This window comes from Heteronotia binoei, chromosome 6, assembly GCF_032191835.1.
Source record: "Heteronotia binoei isolate CCM8104 ecotype False Entrance Well chromosome 6, APGP_CSIRO_Hbin_v1, whole genome shotgun sequence".
Classification (NCBI taxonomy): Eukaryota; Metazoa; Chordata; class Lepidosauria; order Squamata; family Gekkonidae; genus Heteronotia; species Heteronotia binoei.
Window position 1 is genome coordinate 236,384 of NC_083228.1, and position 24,847 is coordinate 261,230.

Sequence of the window (24,847 nt, forward strand, 5' to 3'; positions counted from 1 at the left end):
TGCAGCATCATCAGCAAACAGTAGCTCTCGGATAAGTTTTTCCATTGTCTTGGAGTGAACCTTTAGTCGCCTCAGGTTGAACAGGCTGCCATCGGTGCGATAGCGGATGTAGACACCATCGTCATCATCTAAATCTACTGCGGCTCTTCGAAGCATCATGCTAAAGAAGATCGTAAAGAGAGTTGGCGCGAGAACGCAGCCTTGCTTTACACCTGTGCCTATTGGGAAGGGCTCCGAGAGGTCGTTGCAGTGTCTGACTTGGCCTCGCTGGTCTTCATGTAGCTGGATGATCATGCTGAGGAACCTTGGGGGACATCCTAAACGTTCCAAGATTTGCCACAGGCCTTTCCTGCTAACGGTATCGAAAGCTTTGGTAAGGTCGACAAAAGTCACATATAGACCCTTGTTCTGTTCCCTGCATTTCTCTTGGAGCTGCCTGAGAACAAATACCATGTCGGTGGTGCTCCTGTTAGCTCTGAAGCCGCACTGGCTCTCTGGGAGGAGTTCTTCTGCAGTGGTGGGCACCAGTCTGTTCAGGAGTACTCTGGCAAGGTTTTTGCCTGCGATGGAGAGCAGGGTTATCCCCCGGTAGTTGGAGCAGTCTGACTTTTCCCCTTTGTTCTTGTGTAGAGTGATGATGATTGCATCGCGAAAGTCCTGTGGTAGTTTGCCTTGTTCCCAGCAGGTGACAAGTACTTTGTGAAGTATGCTATGTAGTACTGGATGCCTTGTCTGTGAGGAGCACTTGGCCGTCTGCACTACTCAAGGGACTCTGAGCCTGATATGATGGGCCATATACTGCCTTCAGGGCTTCGTAGAACCCTCTTAAATCACCAGTGTCTGCACACAGCTGGATTCTCTCTGCAAGCTTGGTCCACCACTCGTTCTGAATGTCTCGAAGCTTGCTCTGGAGGTTGCTACATGCAGCGCGAAAGATTGCTTTTTTCCCGGGACAGGAAGGCTGAGCAAGATGTGCTTGGTAGGCAGATCTCTTTTTCGCTAGTAATTCTTGGATTTCTTGATTGTTCTCATCAAACTAGTCCTTGTTCTTCCTTGTGGAGAACCCGAGGACTTCTTCAGAGATCAACAGGATGGTAGTTTTTAGGTGTTCCCAGAGTGCTTCTGGAGAAGGGTCTGTGGGGCAACTGGGGTCCTCAATTCTTGACTGGAGTTTTGCCTGGAAGGCAGCTTTAACTTCGGCTGACTGAAGGCTGCCAACCTGAAGCTTCCTCCGAGGGATACCTCCTCTCCTGGGTGTAGATTTAAAGTGAAGATTGCAGCGTACAAGACGATGATCCGTATGACATTCCGCACTGGGCATTACTCGGGTGTGTAAGACATCTCGAAGGTCTCTCTGGCGCACCAGAATGTAGTCGATAAGGTGCCAGTGCTTGGACCGTGGGTGCATCCAGGTTGTCTTCAGGCTGTTCTTCTGCTGAAAGATAGTGTTGGTGATGGTGAGCTGGTGCTCCGTGCAGAATTCTAGCAGGAGGCGCCCGTTATCATTGCAGTTTCCAATGCCGTGTTTGCCAAGTACTCCTTTCCAGGCTTCCGAGTCTTTACCTACTCTGGCATTGAAGTCGCCAAGGATGATCACCTTGTCCTCTGTAGGGGTCTTCCGTACGAGGTTGCGTAGATCAGCATAGAACTTGTTCTTTTCTGCAGGATCTGCTTGAAGGGTTGGGGCATACACACTGAAGAGTGTTGCATGCTGCTTGTTTTGAAGTGGGAGGCGCATGGGCATGATGCAATCTGAGTGACCTGTTGGCAGGTTTTCGAGTTTGGAGGCAATGGAGTTCCTGACCATGAAGCCAACGCCAGAAAGGCGGGTCTTAGCCTTTAACTTACCCGACCAGTAGAGGGTATAGCCAGCATCGTGTTCTCGAAGACTACCTTCCTCAGGGAAACGGACCTCACTGAGAGCTGCTATGTCAATATTCAACCTGAGAAGTTCGTGGGCAACTAGAGCAGAGCGTCGTTCAGGGCGACCACTGTCTACTGTGTCAAGCATGGTTCTGATGTTCCAACACGCAAGCTTTAGTCTTTGCACACTTTGTGAGGCAGGTGCATGCCTTTTCTTTGTTGTTATTTTTTGACCGCAAGTAAGGATGCCTGCTGACCGGGGCCAGCCAACTGGGGGGGGGGGAGACGAGCTTTGTTTAGGCCACTTTTTCTAGGTCCCTCTCCATGCGGAGCAAGCAGTGCTGACCCTAGATAAGGCTGCTTGGTCGTTCAGAGTGCTGCCGAAAAATGCTTTTGTCTCCGGATCAGCATCAGGCGACCAATACCCTGAACCGCCTACATGCAGGATCGGGACTGCGGCTTCCAGTGGCATCTTCCACCTGCCATTTCGCCCCTTGCCCATCGCTGCAGGACTTGGTGTGTTGTGGGTTGTGGATGTGGATATGCCCTTCAGGCCTGCGCAGAGGAATTTTTAGGTGAAGCGCAGTGTGCGCGGTACTGGCTCCACCCTTTCACCTTGGGGTCATCTGCCATGGCCCAGTAAGCCGGGACGCCGGCAGCGAGTCCTCCAGGTGGTAGGTGTTACATTAACGAGCTCTATCTGCCCGGGTTTGATGTTAGAGTTTTCCTTCTCTTGGCTGACGAGGTTGGTGAGCCCAGCCTGCCCATCCGGTTATACCGCCGGACATTCGGTCGCACCATGACGTGGCAAACTCTGTGAGAAACGGGGGGGACCAGCGGGATGCGGTAATGCAGGAGAGGCCATTGCAGTGACCGTCTGCCAGGCATAGCCGGACAGTGACCATGCGGCGTTCACTACACCGGGAAAGGAGAGGCTATGTATTGCGCATACACTTTCCCTGGGGGGGCAGGATACCCAAGAGGGAGCCCACTCCCCAGTCCCCCATTCTAGTACAAATTCTTGTACAAATCTGAATCTACATTCTACACTGGGGACCCCTGCACTCTACCTGGCTGTGAGTACAATTGATGAGAAATTGATGAGTACAGCTAAACACCAGAATTCAATTGCTGCCTGAAAGTATTATAGTAGCACATGCAAAATGTTTTAACCAATTGCTTTGTTTTAATGTTTTTATGCTTTTATTGTTGTTTATTTTATCGGTCACACTAATGTGCTTGTGTTGACCAATGTTCCCTCTAAGCTGCAGTCTTGTGAGCAAAAATTCTACTTTGTGACCTACTGGAATTAAAGTTGTGGGTTACTGGCATTAAAGTTGTGAGCTACTGCATAATTTAGTGTGCTCTGGGGTCATCCTTCCTGAGCTAAGACAAAAATGTGTGAGCTAGAGGCTAAAAATCTGTGAGCTAGCTCACATTAACTCAGCTTAGAGGGAGCACTGATGTTGACCTTTGGTTTGTGAGCCGCCCTGAGCCTGCCTTTTGCAGGGAGGGCGGGATATAAATTAAATAAATAAATAAAAATTATCTGCATACTCTAAGGCAGTATATCAATACTATGTGATTGCTTACATCATTGCAGGCTTCCAATATGTCGGGCACTTTTGGTAGTGTGAACATGCCACAGGGCGTGTACCCTCCCGCTTCTGGTGGTGGCTATCCCCCTGTCCCTCCGGGTGGCTTCGGACAAGCTCCACAGGGACAGCAACCCCCTTATGGAATGTACCCGCCAGCTCCAGGAGCAAACCCTCCTTCAGGGATGCCATCTTATCCAGGGTATCCAATGCCACCAGCGGGGCAGCAACCACAGCCAATGACATACCCTGGTCAACAGCCCATGCCACCTCCAGGACAACAGCCGATGCCAAGCTATCCTCCTGGCCCAGCAGTTAACCCTTCGATGCCATCTTATCCGGGACCTACGATGCCAACGGTTGCTCCTGTAAGAGAATCTTTGCTTTAAATGTCTGTGTTTTGTTTTTGATTTTTCCCTCCTCCCCTTTTGTTGAAAAGCAGAAATAAGGCAAAACCTTGGATTTAGTGATGTTTTCTGGGTTTGGCTAGATTAGAAGGAGTTTGGTGTGGTTGTGAGAAAGCAACAAAGCATGAATTTAAAGACTTTGCAGAAGAAAGTAGAATTCAGTGTGCTGGTTCTTACCTTTAAGGCCCTAAATGGCTCAAGGATAGGGTCATCTCTTCCCATTACTATCCAGCCCACCAGTTAAGATCTACCTCATAAGCCCTGCTCTCTATGCTTTCCCTTCAGAGATGAGGCTGGTGGCAACTAGAGACAGGGTTTTTTTCTGTGGTGGTTCCTCAGTTTTGGAAGCCCTCTCACTTTAGGCTTGCCTGATGCCTGCTTTACTTTCTTTTAGGCACCAGGCCAAACACAGCTTTTTACCCAGGCTTTTAATTAGGGGTTCATAAAAGCATAGGAGGAGGGGGAGGAGGAGAAGAGGATGATGATGATGGATGATATTGGATTTATATCCCTCCCTCCACTCAGAGTCTCAGAGTGGCTTATAATCTCCTTTATCTTCCTCCCCCACAACAGACACCCTGTGAGGTGGGTGGGGCTGAGAGGACTCTCACAGCACCTGCCTTTTCAAGGACAACCTCTGCTAGAGCTATGGGTGACCCAAGGCCATTCTGGCAGGTGCAAGTGGAGGAGTGGGGAATCAAACCTGGTTCTCCCAGAAAAGAGTCCACACACTTAATCACTACACCAAACTGGCTCTAATGTTGGATCAAGCCAATGACCCATCAAGTCCAACAGATCTCCTGAAGCCCTCTCACTGTTGCCCCCGAAGCACCAAGAATACAGAAAATAACTACCCCAGATGTCTCCATCTATTCTATACCTTTTAGTTAATAGCCATTCATGGACCTCTGCTCCATATGTTTATCTAGCCCTCTCTTGAAGTTGTCTGTGCTTGTAACTCACTTCCTCTGGCAGTGAGTTCCATGTATTAGGTTTGGTGAAGAAGTGTGTTAGGCTTTGGATGAAGAAGTTCTTACTTTTATGTGTTCTAAGCCTACAGTTCATTAATTTCATTGAATGCCCATCTTGGCAGCTTTTTAATAATCTGCTCTGCTTTGTGGATAATTTTTCTTTTTCTTATATCATTTTTAATAGCTTGTGGGGGTTTTTTATCAGGTAGTTTTTAATTGTAAGCCACCAAAAGCAGCAAGACTTTGAAGAGGTGGCACAGAAATATTATAAACAAACAAATGCTAAAATAGCCTGTCCCAAGAAATAAATTCTGTTTGTCTGTATTGCATCGAACTTTTAAAGTGACCAGTGCAATTCTAAGCAGAATGACTTCAGTGGATTTAGAAGGGTATAACTGGTTAGGATTGCACTGGGAAAAAGCTTTATTAAAAGCAGTCATTTGTTTAAATCCTCCTTTTTCTCTTAAGATGTGATTAGGTCAAATAGCTTAGCAACTGGAGCTTTATAATTTTCCAAAGGCTGTTTGTATGGAAAACATTCAATGGGTATCTTTATTTTTTTGGGGTCAATGTAGACTGGAAACCGAGGTACCATTTATGATGCTCCATCATTTGACCCTCTGAGAGATGCAGAAGTCTTAAGGAAAGCCATGAAAGGATTTGGTAAGTGGAAGTTGAATTGGGATCCTGTATTCCCCTGCCCCTTCTGCAGTGGAATGCCCTTTTCATCCTATCACCGCCATTCTTTCTGTTCATGCATTGCTTAATTTAGACTTTATAACAGTTGCACATAGGTCAGTAAGTAACTTGAAAGAGAACGTGATAATCCTCTGTTCTTGTTACGCCACTTATGACTGCAGCTGCATATGTTTAATTTTGGCATTCAGTCTTCAAAGTCATAAGGACTTCCAATTGCCTTCTATTTTGTCTGGTTTCTTCAAAGCTTTCTTAAAAACATTTTTCCCTTTTACAATATTTATCTGCTTTTATGTTGTTTCTCCCTATGCCTTGCTGTATGAATCATATGCTTATCTTAATTTCAACATGGCCAAAAAACCCTGGGAAATAAAATGGCTCCCAAAATACAGAAAAGCAGCCATCTCTGGTGGGAATAGAAGTGGATTAATTCCATACCTGGTAGCAAAGCAGGAGCACAGAGAATATGTACAACCCCCCACCCCCACCCCCTGCTGAAACAGAACATCATTTGAAACATGCATATCTCAAGTGTGTTTTGGAACTCTTACTCTGTGGAATGCATGTTTGAACAAATCTGCCATAGGGGTCTTTACATGAAGCTGCCTTATACTAAATAAGACCATAAGTCCATCAAAGTCAGTTTTGTCTTCTTAGACTGGCAGCATCTCTTTAGGCTCTCAGATGGAGGTATTTCACATCACCTACTTTCTGGTCCTTTTAACTGGAGATGCCAGGGATTGAACCTGGGACCTTCTGCATGCCAAGCAGATGCTCTGCCACTGAGCCATGATCCCTCCCCAGCAGCCATGGGCTATTCTGAAGATATTTATTCTTCCATAAGGGAAAGGAAAAGACTATGAAGGTAATACTGCAACCATTTTATTTGCTTTTATTTACTTCACTTATAGCCCACCTTTCTTGCTGAGGGCTGTGGCTCAATGGCAGAGCCTTTGCTTCTCATGCAGAAAATCCCAGGTTCAATCCCTGGCATCTCCAGCTAAAAGGACCAGGCAGCAGGTGATGTGAAAGACCTCTGCCTAAGACCCCAGAGACTTGGGTTGTTATAAAGTCTAAGACTGCCAGTCTGACTAGACACTACTGACCTTGATGGGCCGATGGTCTGATCCTGTCTAAGGCAGCTCAATGTGCGTGCATGCACAAAGTACTGCTTTAGGGGGAAGGGGCTGTGATTCGATGGCAGAGCATCTGCTTTTGCCATGCAGAAGGTCTCAAATTCAATTCCTGGTGTCTCCAGTTCAAAGGACCAGGCAGGAGGCGATGTGAAAGACTGCAGCCTGAGACCCTTAAGACTGGGAGATCATGGCCTAAGCAATAGGCCCTGTTAAAATCATAATGGATCCACTGCTGCTAATGTTCTACTTTAGTTGCTCCCCTTCCCCCCTTTTATTTTGATTTGTAACTGGTGTAAAGGAACTAGCCGGCGCCTTCTCAGGGCCTGAGGTGGCAGGAGGCCTTGCATAACAATTCAAAGAAGCTGGCTTATTTATTCTTCAACCATGCTAGCTGAGGAAGTACCTAGTAGTCGTATGTGAATGTTTCCCCCTGTAAACCCCACCCCCTGTAGGAATGTTGTTGAAGTGTACCTTAAAACCCATGTATCAATGTATTGGTTTCATTCTTAGCAAGCTAGAGGCTTGCGCCAGAGTACCGGTTATCAATAAATGGGAACTTAGTATCAACTTTGACTCATTCTTGAATCCGTCGACTTGACAGAGAGCAGTTGCCAGTGGAAGTAGACAAAACTGACCTTGATGGACTGATTCAGTATAAGGCAGCTTCACGTGTGTACGCGTGTCAATGTTTCTGTGGATTAACTGAAATCCTGGATTAGTTTAGGATGAGCTCCTGTTGACCACAGCCTAAAGAACTGGACTAATGGAAAGAGACCATGCTAAGACTTTGGTGCACTTTCTCTGTTTTGCAGGGACAGATGAACAGGCGATCATTGATTGTCTTGGAAGTCGTTCCAATAAACAGCGGCAGCAGATCACCCTTTCCTTCAAAACAGCTTATGGAAAGGCAAGTCCCAGAAGAGCTCTGTGTGTAAAATAAAAACGAGAGAAAATAAGGGGAAGTGGGGGTCATGTGAGCTGTGTTTACATGGGGCCAACATCCTCTGGGCAGTCCCCTTTACTGCAAGAGGCTTCCCACAATCAACAAAAGGGAAAACCCTTCTGCAGAAGTAGCCTTGCTTATGTTGCTTTGTAGAGTGCCATAGACATTGATGGGCACTTGGGGTGTGGCCTAATATGCAAATGAGTCTCTGCTGGGCTTTTCCTACAAAAATCCCTTTGTGAAACAATGGTGATAGTAGGAGGTGCGGTCTAATATGCAAATGAGTTCCTGCAGGGCTTTTTCCACCAAAAAAGCCCTGGCTCTGACCCAGGTGGCATCGTGGGGTGCTGGCAGGTACTCTGGGGGGCTGTGTTTGTCCTGCACATGGACCCAGCTGCTGGGAGATGGCGAAGGCATGAGCAAGCGCAGTGCCAGCTGAACCACCACTCACCTGGGCTGGCAAACAGAGTGGATGTGTGTGGGGGGTACACATAGCCTCCAGCAGGTGGGGGGTGATGTTAATGTGGGGGCGCATGAAGCAGGTGAAGGGCAATGCTGGTGCTTCACTGTGGGTCTTGTGGTGGATGGAAGCAAAGCAGGAAGGGGGGAAAAGATCAGGTGCAGGTAAAAGCAGAGAGGGAAGTCAAGAATGTAGGCAGGAGGCCTAGGGCTGTACCGTAAATCTCCATCTGAAAATTGGCAGCCCTTGTCCTCACCAGTATGCCAAACATTGAAAAGTGGGAGGTGGACAACTTCCATTGAAAGACAAGCGGACGGTCAGGGACACCCTGAAAGACTAACACAGCTGAACGATTAAAATCAAAGTTGTGAAATGCAGGTTGTGTGAACTGCAGGTTGCAAAGTTCCTGGCAACAGGAGAAATTTGGGGACAGGAGGGAGCTCTGAAGGTGTGTTCTGCCATTGATTTCTTCCCTCCCATGCTGCCATTTCCTCCTGGGGAAGCCATCTCTGTCATCTGCTGAGTAGCTGGGTTTGAGCTAAAGTAAAGTAGCTGGGTTTGAGCTAACATCCACAAAACTTGTTTTGTTTTAAAAAACTGAATAGGATCTAATCAAGGATCTGAAATCTGAGCTCTCAGGCAACTTTGAGAAGACTATCTTGGCAATGCTGAAGACACCTGTTATGTTTGATGTTCATGAGATCAAAGATGCAATCAAGGTTTGTATGACTGACAGACTACTGTTGCGATAGCCAATATAGGTGCTTCTCCTGGGTGGTATTGCCTCTCTGCCTCTCTTCAAATCTGCCCTCACCTTTTATGGGAACCTGTTTCTTTGACTATTTGGTACCCATACCCAACTGAAGCAGAGCCAAAACACATGGTAGGTACCTCTATTAATTCACATTCATTCTTCATTGCCCTACTCTTGCCTTTTGTCTTCACCCCAATGTAAATTGTAAATGTAACTTTGGAACAGAGAATTCTGCAAAAAACCCTCTTTCCTCTCTTTGGATCTTGTTTGGGAAAGTGGGACACTCACAGATTGCCCTCAGCTGTAAGACTGGGGAGATCTATTGCAGATTTTCAAATTCTGCAGTTTGGCCAAGGGCATCCTTGGCCAGTCCCTGCTGGTATCCACAGATCCACCTGTCTCAAAGGAGCTGGTGCTAAACAGGCATAGGTTGTGCAGTTATTTAATAGTTATTAAAACATGTTATTGATGTTATTGATGTATGGAAAACCACCGCCTTCCCAAGATTGCCCTGTATGGCGAACTCTCCACCGGCCATCGAAATAGAGGGGCACCAAAGAAGAGGTACAAGGACTCCTTGAAGAAATCCCTTAGCACCTGTCACATCAACCATCACCAGTGGTCTGACCTAGCCTCAGATCGCAAAGCATGGAGGCACACCATCCACCAGGCTGTCTCTTCCTTTGAGAACGCACGCATAGCTGGTCTTGAGGACAAAAGGAGATTGAGGAAGAATCGCACTGCTACAGCACCAACCCCAAATCAGACTTTTCCCTGCAGCCACTGTGGCCGGACCTGCCTGTCCCGCATTGGTCTTGTCAGCCACCAGCGAGCCTGCAGCAAACGTGGACTATTGCACCCTTCTTAAATCTTCGTTCGCGAAGCCAAGCCGAGAGAGAGAGAGAGAGATTGATGTAACAAACATGAATTTGAACGAACTTAGGAGGACAGTAGAAGATAAAAGGGCCTGGTGTGATGTGGTCCATGGGGTTGCAGAGAGTCAGACTAGACTGTGTGACTGAACAACAACAAAAAAACATGTACAGGCCACTTTACATATGCTGAAATTGTCTGACAAAAAATCTTCTTAAAAAATCCGACACGAGACAACTGATGAAATCAAATGAAACCGATCCAACAAGGAATGACATTTAAGTAAAATCATGACTCAGCGTCACTTACTAGACTGGATTGCTGCAATGTACTGCACATTGGTCTCCCTTCAGTTCAGAAACTCCAGTTGATGCAGAACGCTGCAGCTTGGCTGTTATCAGAAGCTATAGGGAATATGCATATTACTCCCAATCTGCAGTCACTTCACTGGCTGCCCATCAGTTACCAGGCTCAGTTTATCACATAGAAAGCTCTTCATGGCCTTGGACCCCATTTCTGTGAGCCCGTCTCTTCCCCTGCATCATGACAGCTTTGCTCATCTGAGCTGGGCCTTCTACAGGTGCCAGCATGCAAATGGCAGAATCAACATCTGCTCATGCACTTGCCTTCGTTGCGTCACCTGCCTTGTGGAATGGCTACCTGAAGAGGTCAGGAAGGCCCCCAATTCCCTGGCTTTCCACAAACTATGCAAAACTGAATTATTTGAGATGGATTTTTAATGTGGCAATAGAGTCACAGTGTACAAAAAGCCTTCACAAAGTTACTTGGACAAATTCTTAGGGACTATGGTCTATACTACCGTATATCATTTGCTGTAAACTGGGTCCTACTATGTAATCCCCCATCATTTAATGTGTCAAGTTAATACTTACGCTTCGCTTCATTTTTTTTAGATTTCTGGTTGGTTCTACAACTCAAATCCTATTTCATTGTGGGATTCTACAACCCTAATCCTTTTTCATCCTACTGATTTGTATAGACTCACTTTGTGTAATCTGTCTTGAATCCCAGTGAGAAAGGCAAGCTATAAATGAAGTAAATAAAAAACCCAGCAGGCTATAAGCATAAGTGTGCTAGCTTGCCAGGCTCAGCATGGAAGAATTGCTTCTTGCAAAAAGTGTTTATTGGCCAGTCTTTGCTTTAAAAGAGGGCACATGTGCTTCAATTTGGCAGTTAGATGAGTTTCCTGACTTTCCCTTAGGGTGCTGGCACGGATGAAGCCTGCCTGATAGAGATCCTGGCGTCTCGCAGCAACGAGCACATTCGGGAAATCAGTCGGGCCTACAAGACAGGTTTGTTTGAGGCTGTGTTGTATCTGTCATCCCTCCTGGCTCCTGTTCTGTTGCTTTTAAAGGGTGGCATTGAGCAGAAAAGGGAGCATAACTGGGCTATGGCCACTGGTGGCAAACAGATGTTGTGTGTTTTGCTTCTGGCAATGGCAAACCACCCTGTAAAAAGTCTGCCGTGAAAACGTTGTGAAATCAACATCACCCCAGAGTCGGAAACAACTGGTGCTTGCACAGGGGACTACCTTTACCTTTACCTTTTACAGGACATTGGTGAACTGGGTGAAGCTGTTAGAATTAAAACCAAGAGGTATTTTTAAATGACTTTCTATAAAGATTGTTTCAGAGGGTAGCCATGTTAGTCTGCAGTACAAAGAGCTAGATTTGAGTCCAGTAGCACCTTAGAGACCCAACAAGATTGTCAGGGTGCAAGCATCAGTACTCTTGAACGTACTTTTGAGCATCAGTACTCTTGAATGGACCCTCAAAGGGAAAGCTGAGTCTTCAGATCTCTGCAGGAGAGTTCTGACTCTTGAGAGCTCATACTGCAAAAAAAATCTTGCTGGTCTCTGGGGTACAACTGAACTTGAATCTCGCTGTTTTGAGTGGCTTGTGGCTTTTCTGGGGATGGCACAGCAGAGTTCCTGGGAGGTTGTCAAGCAGCAGGAAGCCGTTTGATCCGGGAATTGGTGCAAGGAGGACACATTTTGGGCAATAGAATATTTGAAAATTTGTCTGCAGACAAATCCAAATTGCTGCACAATCACCACCACCACCACACACACACAAAAGAGATAAGTAGCCGAGGAGAGTTTGGCTGTCTGGGTGGTGTACCGACCGCCTAACACCCCCCCCCACACACACACACAGCATGCCTGTCCTGCTGGACGTGGTATTGACCTGGGCATTGGACTTCCCCAGGCTTCTAGTCCTGGGGGATTTCAATGTCAATGTTGATGACGCAGCGTCCATGCAGGCGCAGGACCTAGTGTCATCCATGGAGACACTAGAACGCAGCCAAATTGTATCAGTTCCCACTCACCAGGCCGCCCACACACTAGACTTGATTTTTGGTGCTGGGATAACAGCAGATCTGATAGCCACTGATGTGGTTCTGTTACGTGTAGAGCCTGTCCAGATGTTGTATGTTAAACAATGACTCATACACGGGAGGGTCCAACAAGGATTGTTTAATAGAACGTGGTTTGCAAAGCATGGGGAGCCCGGATAGATTAGCTTCCACCCGTCGACTCCGCCTTCTGTGTCGCAGCACAGTCCTTATATACCTAAGCCAAACCCCCTGTGGAACTCACTGATTGGTGAATTCCCTCACAATCTTGTCTAGCACCAACGCGCGCAGGTTTTAAAAGTATAACACTCCTAATCTTCCCCCCTCCCCTCTTCTCCTTCCAACCATTGTTACTGCTACTTTTTCTTAGTTTCCATAGTAACCACACATGCTTACAGAACTAGAGTTAAACAACAGTGCTCCCCCTTTCAGTCCCTCCTCTTTTTATTTCTAAACTTGTTTCTCTAGTTCGTATTTATAATGATGCTCTCATATTCTACTTGTGGTGTTTGCTGCAAAACCATAACTACTTGTGTTTTTTGGTTTCAAGTTAATAAAGCTGATACATATTAGTAAGCATTGCATACAACAGCATACAAAAATCCCCATACATAAAATGATTAAACTACAATAAACAAACCCTTTAGCCAATGAAAGTTAGGTAACTAGCTTGGGCCTTTTACCAAGAGTCTGCCTGCTATAAAATCAAACAAAGTAGAGAATAAAGGTGCAGTTGAGGCTTGTCCAGCACAAGGGTCCTTTCCAGAGAGTCAGCCCTTCTGTGATCCACTCTCCAGGCCACACGGGTTGTTTGAGTCAGTTAGTTCCACATTCATCCATCGCAGCTTCAAAGGTTCTCTTTTTACCGGCTGGCTGGTCCAGTTTTCCGGTTCTGCCCCTTCCTTAGTGCAAGTATGATGTGTGAGTCCCTGCTCCCTATTGGACTTAAGGAGAAAGGACAAAGCCAGCACATATTCACGTACATACACATTTTTTATCAAGTGTAAATTGTCTGCAGCTGAATCGGGTATCACTTCTTTATTGTCTTTCTTTCAAAGTCTGATTTTGTGCATATAACTCTGCTGTTCTCTTGTCATAGGATACCGTTTTTGGTAAATGGGCCGAGTATCCTGTAATACAATCTCAACTGGGGTCACATTCATTCGGCCTGAATTCTCTGGGGCTGCCCATATTTTGGGAGAAATTTCTCTTTGGTTTTCTTCTGATGTGTTGCTAAACTCACGATGCATCGGCCCTCCTTTATAATATTCATGATGCCTATCTTGTCAGCCAAATCTCTCCCCATCAAATTCATTCCCTCCCTCCCCAGCAGGGCAAACATATGTTTCACTGTCCCTTTTCTCCCTGGATATATTACTTCAATTTCCTCAGTGATGGGTGCTTGGAACGGTCTGTTTTTGACCCCTTGCATTATAACACTCAGTGGCCCCAATCTGGCACCTAGTGGTAACTTTTGTAATGTTGATCTTGTAGCCCCAGTATCATACAGAAATAACATCTTTTCTCTTTTCGGTCCCAGCCTTAGTTTTACCAAGCGCTCTTCGGGGCTGGGTCCCGAATATAGGAGCCCATGACACCCCTATTCTCCATCTTCATACATGGATGCCGCCCTATATCCTTCCCACTCTTCCTCATTTCTATTTACACATTCTCTTCCCCAGTGTCCCCTTTCTCCGCAATACCTGCACACATCCTTGGGTAGGGGTCCCCTCTCTTCTCTTGAGTCCCTCTGCTCCTCCCATGGGGGACGGGAACCCCTCCCTCGCATTTCTTTCCTTCTGTTATTCCAACCTCCTCCTCTCTCTCTATCTTCCCGCTTCTGTACCTCTTTTGCTGTCTGTACCATTAAATTGACTGTCTTTGCTTCCTTCTCTGTCTCTCTCCGGGCTATAACTTTCTGCGCTTCTACCACCAGATCTGTCAGGGGCTTTGTAAGTAAACCATCTAGCTTCTGTAGCTTTTTCTTTATATCTGGGTTGCTTTGTTCCACAAAGTGAAACTTTAAGACTGCCTTCCCTTCTTCTGTCTCAGGATTTAGTCCTGTAAACGCGGTCATATTATTTTTTAACCTTTCTAGGAACTGAAAAGGGGACTCTGCCGAGCCGTGGGGCTCTCCAAAAGCCTTATGAAAATTAACCACTGGGTGAATCATTTTTACCAACCCATCCAATAACATTCCCCTGTATTGAGAACAGAAAGTCCGTCCAGCAGTTGCTTGAATATCTAGGTTTGGTGGATTGCCATCAGGAGAACCACCAGGGCTCCTTCATCTGTTCTATCTCCAGCCCCTTTAACCCATTGTTTTCTAGCAGTTGAAAGTGCTTCGATTGCTTCCTCATTTCCCGCCACTTGTTTTAATATGTGTATCATTTCTTCTGGGGAGTATATGGACGGTCCCAGTAAGCCATCCAGTTTTGTCCTAAACATTATTGGATTTTCAGATAGAGGAGGCAACTGATTCCTCATAACACGTAATTCAGTACTAGTTAATGGAACCTCCACATACCCCACTGCTTCTCCCATTGGAACTTGCCTGAGGGGGGCTAATAAGTTTCTCTCAGGTTCTTGTACACTGTCTGCTGACTGAGCATGAACCTTGCTTGCTTTCACCTCAGATCTTGTCCTCCCCTCTCCCTCCTGGCGGCCCCAATCTTCTGTTCGTTTTAAAAGGTCGAACACTTCAGCATATGCTCCTCGACCCCTAGAGGTGGCTCCCTGTGGTGTTGCCTCCTGAGCATATGGTGGGGGAGAATTAGTTGGTTGGCCGTTATTTTTGGCGGGCTCTGGCGCAATAGGCTCTGGTAAAAGCAGAGGGCGCCTTCTCCCTGTAACATGGTCGTTAGGATCCCACACAGGGGGTGCTTCATCTTCTTCTATTTCAACTGCCATCATTGTAATGGCAGTGGAAAAAGGATTTTTCGCAAAATCAGTCCAAATAGCAACACAATTTAAATTAAAAGGAACCTCCGGGCGTGGTTCCAACTTCAGCCAATATTGCCTCATGCCTAGAATTATTTCCTCATTAATGGTACCATATTTTGGCCAATGATGTCCGTACGGAAGATCTTGGATGGCCGGCCATTCTAAAACACATGTCTTAACCAGTTGTTCTTTGGTTAGGCCATAATCTTGAAATCGTTCCCATGCCTTTAATATGCGGTCCAAGGGGGTTCCCACAGGGAAATCCACTTTCCGCTGGCGCCCCTGTACTGCCGGCTTACCAGTCCCTTGCGCCTGTCCTTTGGGGACGTCTCCCCGGCGCTCCCTATTTTTGGATCCCTTTTGACCCATTGTGTCTTGTTTAAACAAGATACTCACCAGCTTTCCGTCGCTGGTCACCAGCTTTCCGTCGCTGGTTGGCGCCCGCTCACCAACTTTCCGTCGCTGGTTGAGTCCTGGCGCCCCCTCCCCCCCCACAATTGTTGGAGGACCCTCTGCGGTTCTTGTCAACCTCGGGTGGTCTGCACAGCGGTCAGGGGGAGATTACCCCTCAAAAAGGACAAATGGTCCTGGGGCCCGTGAGGGGCCTTCCTCTGAACCGCTGAGGCGGCCCCCGTTAGGAAGACGTGTATCCCACCGCTGCCGCCAAATTGTTACGTGTAGAGCCTGTCCAGATGTTGTATGTTAAACAATGACTCATACACGGGAGGGTCCAACAAGGATTGTTTAATAGAACGTGGTTTGCAAAGCACGGGGAGCCCGGATAGATTAGCTTCCACCCGTCGACTCCGCCTTCTGTGTCGCAGCACAGTCCTTATATACCTAAGCCAAACCCCCTGTGGAACTCACTGATTGGTGAATTCCCTCACAATCTTGTCTAGCACCAACGCGCGCAGATTTTAAAAGTATAACACTCCTAATCTTCCCCCCTCCCCTCTTCTCCTTCCAACCATTGTTACTGCTACTTTTTCTTAGTTTCCATAGTAACCACACATGCTTACAGAACTAGAGTTAAACAACAGTGCTCCCCCTTTCAGTTCCATGGTCAGATCACTATGCCCTGAAAGTCCGGTTGGACTTGTGGCCCTCCTCCTGTTTAAGTGGCGAGCAGATTTATGCTCTCCCACAGAGCCAACTGGACCCTGACTGGCTTCAGGAAGCTCTGCAGGATCCGATGCCCCCTGGTGAGTCACTAGATGAGCTAGTGGAGGACTAGTACCCCCGGCTCTCTATGGCTATTGATGAGATCACCCCTGGCGTCCTCTTCGTTGCTGTTCCAAAGCAGCTGCATGGTGTGCTCTGGAGCTGCAAGAGATGAAACAACAACTTAGATGAGTAGAGCGAGTGTGGCGGTGTTCCTATGATGAGGAGTCAAAAGCGTCTTATGGAACATTTTCGAAGGTCTATGAGAAAGCAGTGAAGGCAGCTAAGAAGGATTTCTATGCTGCCTTCATTGCATCTGCCAAATTGCGCCCAGTCCAATTATTCGGAACAATTGGGTCTCTCACTGTATTGCAAATGGGCAATCAAAATGGTAAGGAACTGGATATTAGCAGTGAGGCCTTTGTATCTTATTTCGCAGATAAAGCCCTGACTCTCCACCAAGGTCTACCAGCCACAATTTACACAGTACAGGGACTGGAAGCCTGTTGTCCGTTCGCTGGCCCTATTTTGGACCACTTCAATCGACTTTCCTGGAAAGATGTTGAAAGGATCTTGGCTGCAGTGAAGCCTACCACATGTCCTCTGGACCCCTGTCCATCTTGGCTTGTAAAAGCCTGTGGGGATGGCATCCGGGGTCCCTTGGCGGATATCATCAACTTATCCCTGGACTCAGGGATATTTCCAGCCAAGCTTAAAGAGGCAGTGGTTTGCCCACTTTTTAAAAAACTATCTCTGGATCCACTGTTCTACCCAGTTTGAATCTTCCGTTTCTGGGCAAGGTAATTGAGAAAGCGGTGGTGGAACAGTTCAAACTTTCCTGGAGGAGACATCAGTCCTTGATCCCTTCCAGTCTGACTTCCGCCCCGGTCATGGCATGAAGACAGTTTTGGTCGCCCTCACAGATGACCTCAGAAGGCATCTGGATCAAGGTGGGTCAGCACTGCTGTCGCTTTAGATCTATCAGCAGCGTTATGACTTAATGGCCCACCACCTTGCCGACATTGGAGTTCAGGGGGCTGACAAAGTGGTTTTCCTCCTTTTTCCATAGTCGGGGACAAAGGGTGGCACTTAGTGAGCAGATCTCCTTGCGGCGCCTGCTGAAATGCGATGTACCTCAAGGAGCTATTCTCTCACCAGTGATGTTTAACATCTACATGCGCTCCCTTACCCAGATTGCTTGAGGTTTTGGGCTGGGTTGTCATCAATATGTGGATGGCATCCAGCTTTATCTGTTGATGGATGGCCACCCAGATTCTGCCCCAGGTCATCTGACCTTTGCCTTAGAAGCTGTGGTGGGTTGGTTGAGGCAAAGTCAATTGAAGCTTAATCCAGCCAAGATGGAGGTCCTGTACCTGGGCCAGGGGGGATTAAGGTTGGGCATCCAGCTCCCAACCCTGGACGGTGCATCTTTAGTACCGGTTCAGAAGGTGAAGAGTTCGGGAGTGACACTGGATGCCTCCCTTTCAATGGAGACACAGGTCACCGTGGTTGCTCAGTCTACCTTTTAGCTTCTTCAGCAGGCCAGGCAGCTAGTGCCCTACCTATCCCCCCATGACCTAGCTGCATGCGATGGTCACTTCCAGGTTGGATTACTGTAACTCGCTCTACGTAGGCTTACCCTTGAGACTGATCCAAAAACTCCATTCTGCACCAGCTCAGCTGTTGATAACAGTGCCTGGCTGGGCACACGTCTGGCTAACGCTGTGCCAACTGCACTGGCTACCAATTGAGTACCGGATCCGTTTCAAGGTTTTAGTTCTGACTTTTAAAGCCTTACACAGCCTGGGAACGACATATCTATGGGAATCACCTCTCCCCAAATGTGCCCCGGAGATCACTACAATCCAGTACAGAACATCTGCTGGCCATCCCTGGCCCAAAGGACGTCCGGCTTGCCTCAACCAGGGCCTTTTCAGCCTTGGCCCTGGCCTGGTGGAATCAGCTCCCTTTAGAGATCTGAGCCCTCACTGAAATGTTACCTTTCTGGAGGGCCTGCAGGATGGAGCTATTCTGCCAGGCCTTTGGTTGAGACAGTGGGTGTCCTGTTCCATTGGATGGCCCTATGTTATGGTACCATCTGCTGTAATATGAATTTTACTCCATCTACTGTTTTAGACTCTCAAATTATATAATGTGCCCAACCAAGCTGCTATTTATAACATATGGGATCTATCAAATTGTCTTGTTAAATTGATTTGGTTTTGACTGTTGTTTTATATTGTTTTTAGAATGTTGTGATCCGCCCTGAGCCCATTTTGGGAAAGGGCAGATTAGAAATTGCCTAAATAAATAAAGAACTACTTGTGAATGGCTTCTGCAACAAACCCTTTTCTGTCCCTTGGCGCTGTCCCATTAATGTTCTCACAACCTGATACTTTATTTTGCTGTACATTAATCTGCATCCATTCTACACTTGTTTCCCATTGAGCTTGCTGAGATGTAGTTATTCCTTTGTCACACTTTGAGAGGTTCTGCGTGGTGGTTTTGTGTTTCATACACATGAATTTTCAAGGTCACCACTTGAGAGTTGTTGATTCCCTTTTTGTGTGTCTGCTGTATAGCATGGCATCTAAATTTTGAAGAACTTGAGTGTTTTGGTATGGTTGCCCAGGGAATAAAATGGAGAGCTGGTTTCCTTCACTCAGATGCCATACATCTGCCATTGGCAATGACCCTGGTGGTGCCACGCCTTCGGAACAAAGGTTCCTTTTCCCAACCAGCTTTCGCAGGAGGCATTCATAGAGGGATGGGCTGCCTGTTGCAAAACCAAGCATGGGAGAGAGAGAGAACACACACATGAAGCTGCCTTATACTGAGTGTGACCATTGGCCTGTTAAAGTCAGTATTGGAGGAAGGGAGGCAGTGGTTCTGTGGTAGAGCCTCTTCATGGTATGCAGAAGGTCCCAGGTTCAATCCCTGGCACCTCCAGTTAAAAGGACCAGGGCATAGGTGATGTGAAGATATGCTGCCAGTCTGAGTGGCCAGTATTGATCTTGATGGACCACTGGTGTGATTCAATATAAGGTAGCTTCATGTGTGCTCATGTCTGCTCAGACAGGCAGCAGCTCTTCAGGGTCTCAGGAAGAGGGTCCTTCAAAGCACCTACTATCTGGTTCTTACTGCAGATGCTGGGGTTTGAACCTGGGGCCTTCTGCAAACAAAGTGGATGCTTTACCACTGAGCCACAGCCCATCTGTGATGCTCAGACTAGGCTTCTGGAATAAGTGCTGTTGGCCCCAAGACACTGTGAGTCACTCTTGCAAAAGCCTTGCCCAAGCAAGGGAAAATGCCCAATGGTGGTTAGATTCTCTATGACTGGTTTGTCACCTTTTATATTCTCTTCTTAACGTTTATGCTTGCTCAATTAAATTCTTTTCCCTCAGCCAGTTTGTAAATGTGGATTTGGTCAGTTTGAGTATCTCAAAAAAACATCCCTTGTAGATGAGGACTGGAAACCTACCTTAGCAGTTACTAAATATTTAGCTGCAAATTGGCCTGTAAGAGGGCTGGATCTTGAGCTGTTCAAGACCTTTGAGGCAAAAGAAGAAGACTGTTTTTTCCTAAAAGCCTCCATGCTTACATGTTCACCTTTCAGTAAAAGAAATTACGATACTGTGGCAAACGGCAAGTCTATGCATGAGCAAGGGGCAGTGCATATGATGGAATTCTCAGTGAATGACAGGTCACAGAACTCATTGTGATTGGGCAATTGCTTCTGACAGGCAGACTGGCAATGCTCCCTCTAAGCTGTAGTCTTGTGAGCAAAAGTTCTGCTTTTGTGAGCTACTGGTATTAAAGTTCTGAGCTACTGGCATTAAAGTTCTGGGCTACTGTATACATTGTTGTGCTCTGGGGCCATTTTTCCTGAGCTGACAAAAATGTGTGAGCTGGAGGCTAAAAATCTGTGAGCTAGCTCATGCTATAGCTCAGCTTAGAGGGAACACTGGTTGGCAGTCAGAGAAGTGGTTAGAGTTCAGTTGCAGGAGAGAGCAGTGGCTCTTGTGAGGCTCTCAAGTGTGTGACACACTGACCATTTTCGCACACAGCTTACCTCGCAGTCATAATCCTGTTCCCTCCGCAGCGTCTGCCGGATTTCCCACCATCTGCGCCGGAGTTACAGGAAGTGCCACAGCTTTTGCATAGCAAACGTAAACTGGGTTTTAGCGGTTTACGTTTGCTATGCAAAAGCTGTGGCACTTCCTGTAACTTTGGCGCAGATGGTGGGAAATCCGACCAGACGCTGCGGAGGGAACAGGATTGTGATTGCGAGGTGAGCTGTGTGCGAAAACGGTCAGTGTGTCACAGAAGCAGAGTTTCAGGGTGAATGTGGTGGAGGCTCTGATGGACGATTGATCCCAAAAATTGAGAGCAGACACACATCTTGAGAGGGACAAAGGTTCCTGTATTAAGCCTAGTAACTCCAGGAAAAGACTGGCAGAGTAGGACTTGGCAAAGGGTTTTGAGATGTTAGAGCCCTCAAAGGTGCCAAGGACCAGGGTTATGAGAAGAGAATAACTAGTTTGCCAGAGGAAAGGGATCTAGAAGTGAGAGACCAGAGTCTTCTAACCCAAGGGATGAGGCAGATACCCTCAAGCTTGTGTGACTAGAAAGAGGGAAAGAAGAATTATAAAAATATAAACCTTTAACATCAAGGTTACTTTTAGTGAGTGTTGAGCCATCTGAGGGAAACTCTGTATCTTATGAAATAAGTTGCCTGTGAAGGAGATCTGTATTCAGTTTTTTGTTCTGTCTGCCCATAGATTCTAAATCCCAGAAGCCTCTGTACAAATCCCATCCTTTCCCTGCCAATCTGTTTTAAATAAATCAAACCTTGCTACCCGTGGGTAAAATTTTGACATAGCAAAGGTGATCAGTTTATGGTGATAGGAAAAAAAGTGCCTCATCTTGTTTTCCTGCTTAACTTCTGCCAGTAAAGAGCCTAATAAAACCATAAACATTTACAAACTGATGATCATTTGCATGCTTCTTGCAGAATTTAAGAAAACGCTGGAAGAAGCCATCAGAAACGACACATCTGGACACTTCCAGAGGCTCTTAATCTCACTTGCTCAGGTACATGCAGGCAGCATTGTTATTCTGGCTTTTCTAAATCAGGGTGTTCAGTGCACCACCAAGTTGGTCATACAAGAAGAAGCCTGATGTCTTCATCCATCAGTTGTGTGGGGGGGGAGGGGTGATGCTGATGTTTTCTTTGCTGTGCTACCAAATGCTGCAGTTGAATCTTCTCAGTGGAGTTTGCCTGGTAGTGTTTGTCTGGCATTTTGGGGGATCGGATGCTGCGCTCTAGGCCAGGGGTCTCCACTGTGGTGCCCTGGAGCTCCATGGCACCCTCCCATCCACCTTTCCACCTGCCCACAAAGTGTTTTAGAAAGTGAGCAGGGCTAGTGGGGGTTGTGCTTTTGATTGGGCACTGGAGATTTGATTGGCTGTGCAGGTTTTTAAAAACCCCACTTTGGCAGCAGCTTCAGCCGTTTTGTGGTTGACTGCACTTCCTGCAGCAGCTATTTCATGTCTGCACCTGCCACACAATTGTATCAGAATTGCAAAGGTACCCTCAGGCCCAGAAAGGTCAGGGACCCCCGTCCGAGGCTCTTAGTGCCAGGGAGCCTCTTCTTATGCAAGGTAAAGCTGGAAGGGGGTTTTCCCCCAAAGGCCCTTCTCATTGGGGTTTAACTTCCTTTGTGAGTAATCCTCCTACCAGCCTGTTTCTACTCTCCGGAGAAACTATTTCCAGTATTAAAATGCACATGTAGTTGTATGAATAAGTGAGAGGGCTCCACTGCATCTAACTGTAAAGTGTTGACAAGGTATGTATTTCTATATGTTAAGGGGACTCCCCTGATAAGCAGGAAAACATATCATTGTAAATTAGGGGGGGTGGAAGGAAATCAGCCTGAGGAAGATTGATGTTGCTTGAAGAGTGTTGAAGTTAAGCATAGCTGGGAGGCAGTTAAAGAACAAAGTGGGTGGGATGAAATCTGCTTTCCCTAGGACTCAAAGTCCTAATAGAATGCTTGATGAGAAAATTCTAAGAGGTGGGGAGAGATTGTCAAAGTGCTTCCACTCCCACAATTCTTTATTAACCTCCCTCTTGCCAGAGGTAGTTTTTATAGCTTTCCTTTCACCTTTGCAGAAAACAAGGTTCAAACTTGAAATGGAGAATAGTTTGCCAGCCTGTGAAAACTTAAATTTTCCAGGCAGATATCCCATTATGTTATCCCATGTTGTTATCTTGTGTATTTTCTTCACTGCTTTTGTAAATTGAGGGAGCAGAGAGGGGACACATCAAGTTCGTGTTTGAATCTGAAACGTAAAATATGCCTTTAAACATACGATCAAAAATTCCATACAGATCTGATTCTGTAAAAAATGCTTTAACATGGCAGACAAGTGGCATGATAACTGCAGAGGTTATAAACTAAAGGCCTCACTTCACTGAATTGATCCACTGTCTCTGCTATAAGTATTCTCAGTCCTTACCGTATTTTTCTGAATCCTGCGGTTTGTGTTGACTTAAATTCTGCCTTTTTGGAATTTCTTTCAGGGAAACAGAGATGAAAGCACCAATGTGAATATGTCGCTTGTCCAAACTGATGCTCAGGTCAGAATGATCAATCCAAGTGGGAACAGCATTTCCCTGTTAATTTTAAAGGCCGTACATCCAAATGGGCATTCAGCAGAAATTTCAGGATATAAACTTTTGAGAGTCAAAGCTCATTTCATCAGATGCAGTAGGAAAAAAATGTTGATCGGAATTCTTTTTGCCTAGTCAGAAGGTGGTACTTGAAACACTAGTTGGCTTCTAAGGGGCCAATAGACTCCAATCTGTTCTAACCAGCACAGCTGCCTTCTGAAACTGTCTTCTATAAAGGCTTCCCTTTCAGTAAAAATTCACTCCTTTTATTAGAAAAAAACATTTCAAACTTTTAATTTTGAAAATGTGTAGAAAGGGTGGGGTCTTATTTCTCACCTGATAGTCTCCCCATCCTCTTATGCTCAAGGCTGCCATGGTTACCTCCATCTAATACCTTCCTTGGACAGAATCCTAGAGACTCGTGCCCTTGGACAAGTTGGCTCAAGTTAAAAGAGCACACCTGGGCACATGAAGCTGCCTTCTACTGTATCAGATTCTTGGTCCATCACAGTCAAAACTCAGACCAGCAGGGATCTCCAGGGTCTCAGGCAGAGGTCTTTCGCATCACCTCCTACCTGATCCTTTTAACTGGAGATGCTGGGGATTGAACCTGGAACCTTCTGCATGCCAGGCAGATGCTCTGCCAGTGAAGTACAGCCCCTTCCCAAAGAAGGAAATAGCAGTGTATATAGGAGGAGAGAAACCTGCTTTTCTGCCCTCTTCAATAAATAAATTAAAAAGTTGGTAAGCATCAGTCATTAGACCCACCGGCAATAACTGGGCAGGAGGCTGCACAATTCAGGAACTGTGTTTCCTGTTACATGTCAGGGCTTTTTTGTAGCAGGAACTCCTTTGCATATTAGACCATATCCCTCTGATGTATCCAATTCTCCAAGAGCTTACAGGGCTCTTAGCACAGGGCCTACTGTAAGCTCCAGGTGGATTGGTTACATTAGGGGGTTGTGGCCTAATAAGCCAAGGAGTTCCTGCTATTAAAAAAAGCCCTGGACATATAGCATTTTATATAATATAAAATTTGAGCATAAAATGGAGGAGGAGAATGGTGCAAGCTGCTCATGTAAGCTCCGAATTTGGGAGAAAAGCTGGGTATAAATGAAGTTAATAAAACAATGTGGCTGCTGCTTCCCAGTGACAGTATACTATGGGATCCCACCAAAATCATGTGGGTTGTTGGCAAAGCCTCATGGTTGGGGGTAGTGGGGGAGAATCGTGAAGGCAGTTCTCTCCTCAGGGGCTGAGCTGGAGGGCGTTAGCATGGGAACATACCTCCCTATTTTGTGAGATCTCATTCTTCAGATGTTACCAAGGACATGAGATCCCAACTCCACGGAACTGGCAATTCTGAGCCACCCCAGGAATGCATGAATGAAGTAGATGAACCCACAGAAGAAGGGACTCTTCACTTTCCAGTTCAGTTATTGTGAGAGATCTGCCTCCCTTCTTCAGAATTTCTAATGTGAATTAAAGTTCGTTCCTTCCTTCATTTGTTCCTTCCTTCTATAATATAGTGGGTTCAGTGCATGGAGGAGACGAGGTTGCAGTGTTCATAGCTCTTTATTGAGTTACAGCATGGTAATCAGTAACTAAAGAAGACTGCTTAACTGGGCCAACAGGGCCAACTCTATACACTTCCAGGTTCTCGCACTAAGATGCCATTGGATCATTCATATTAGCAGGGGGCTTCTGATTGGAGCAGAGCAGCAGGGATTTGGATCCTCCTGCCCCTTGTTCCTGAGTCCCCAAGCTCAGTCCTCAAGGCTCCAATGAGCTAGACAAAAACACTATAATTACATAACATTAGTCTGCATACACAACACCCACTTCCTTCCTTCCTTCCTTCCTTCCTTCCTTCCTTCCTTCCTTCCTTCCTTCCTTCCTTCCTTCCTTCCTTCCTTCCTTCCTTCCTTCCTTCCTTCCTTCCTTCCTTCCTTCCTTCCTCCCTTCCTCCCTTCCTTCCTTCCTTCCTTCCTTC

The 24,847-nt window shown here is 46.5% G+C and overlaps 1 protein-coding gene across 1 annotated transcript in view; it reads left to right on the forward strand.

Moving 5' to 3' along the window:
- ANXA11 (annexin A11) overlaps nucleotides 1-24,847 on the forward strand; it is an 84,382-nt gene that overhangs the window by 42,162 nt on the left and 17,373 nt on the right. The window contains exons 4-11 of the mRNA XM_060240984.1: nucleotides 3,467-3,826; nucleotides 4,541-4,546; nucleotides 5,412-5,499; nucleotides 7,481-7,575; nucleotides 8,677-8,790; nucleotides 10,921-11,011; nucleotides 21,193-21,272; nucleotides 22,765-22,821. Of these exons, the coding sequence (XP_060096967.1) occupies nucleotides 3,467-3,826; nucleotides 4,541-4,546; nucleotides 5,412-5,499; nucleotides 7,481-7,575; nucleotides 8,677-8,790; nucleotides 10,921-11,011; nucleotides 21,193-21,272; nucleotides 22,765-22,821 (891 nt within the window). The remainder of the gene's footprint in view (nucleotides 1-3,466; nucleotides 3,827-4,540; nucleotides 4,547-5,411; nucleotides 5,500-7,480; nucleotides 7,576-8,676; nucleotides 8,791-10,920; nucleotides 11,012-21,192; nucleotides 21,273-22,764; nucleotides 22,822-24,847) is intronic.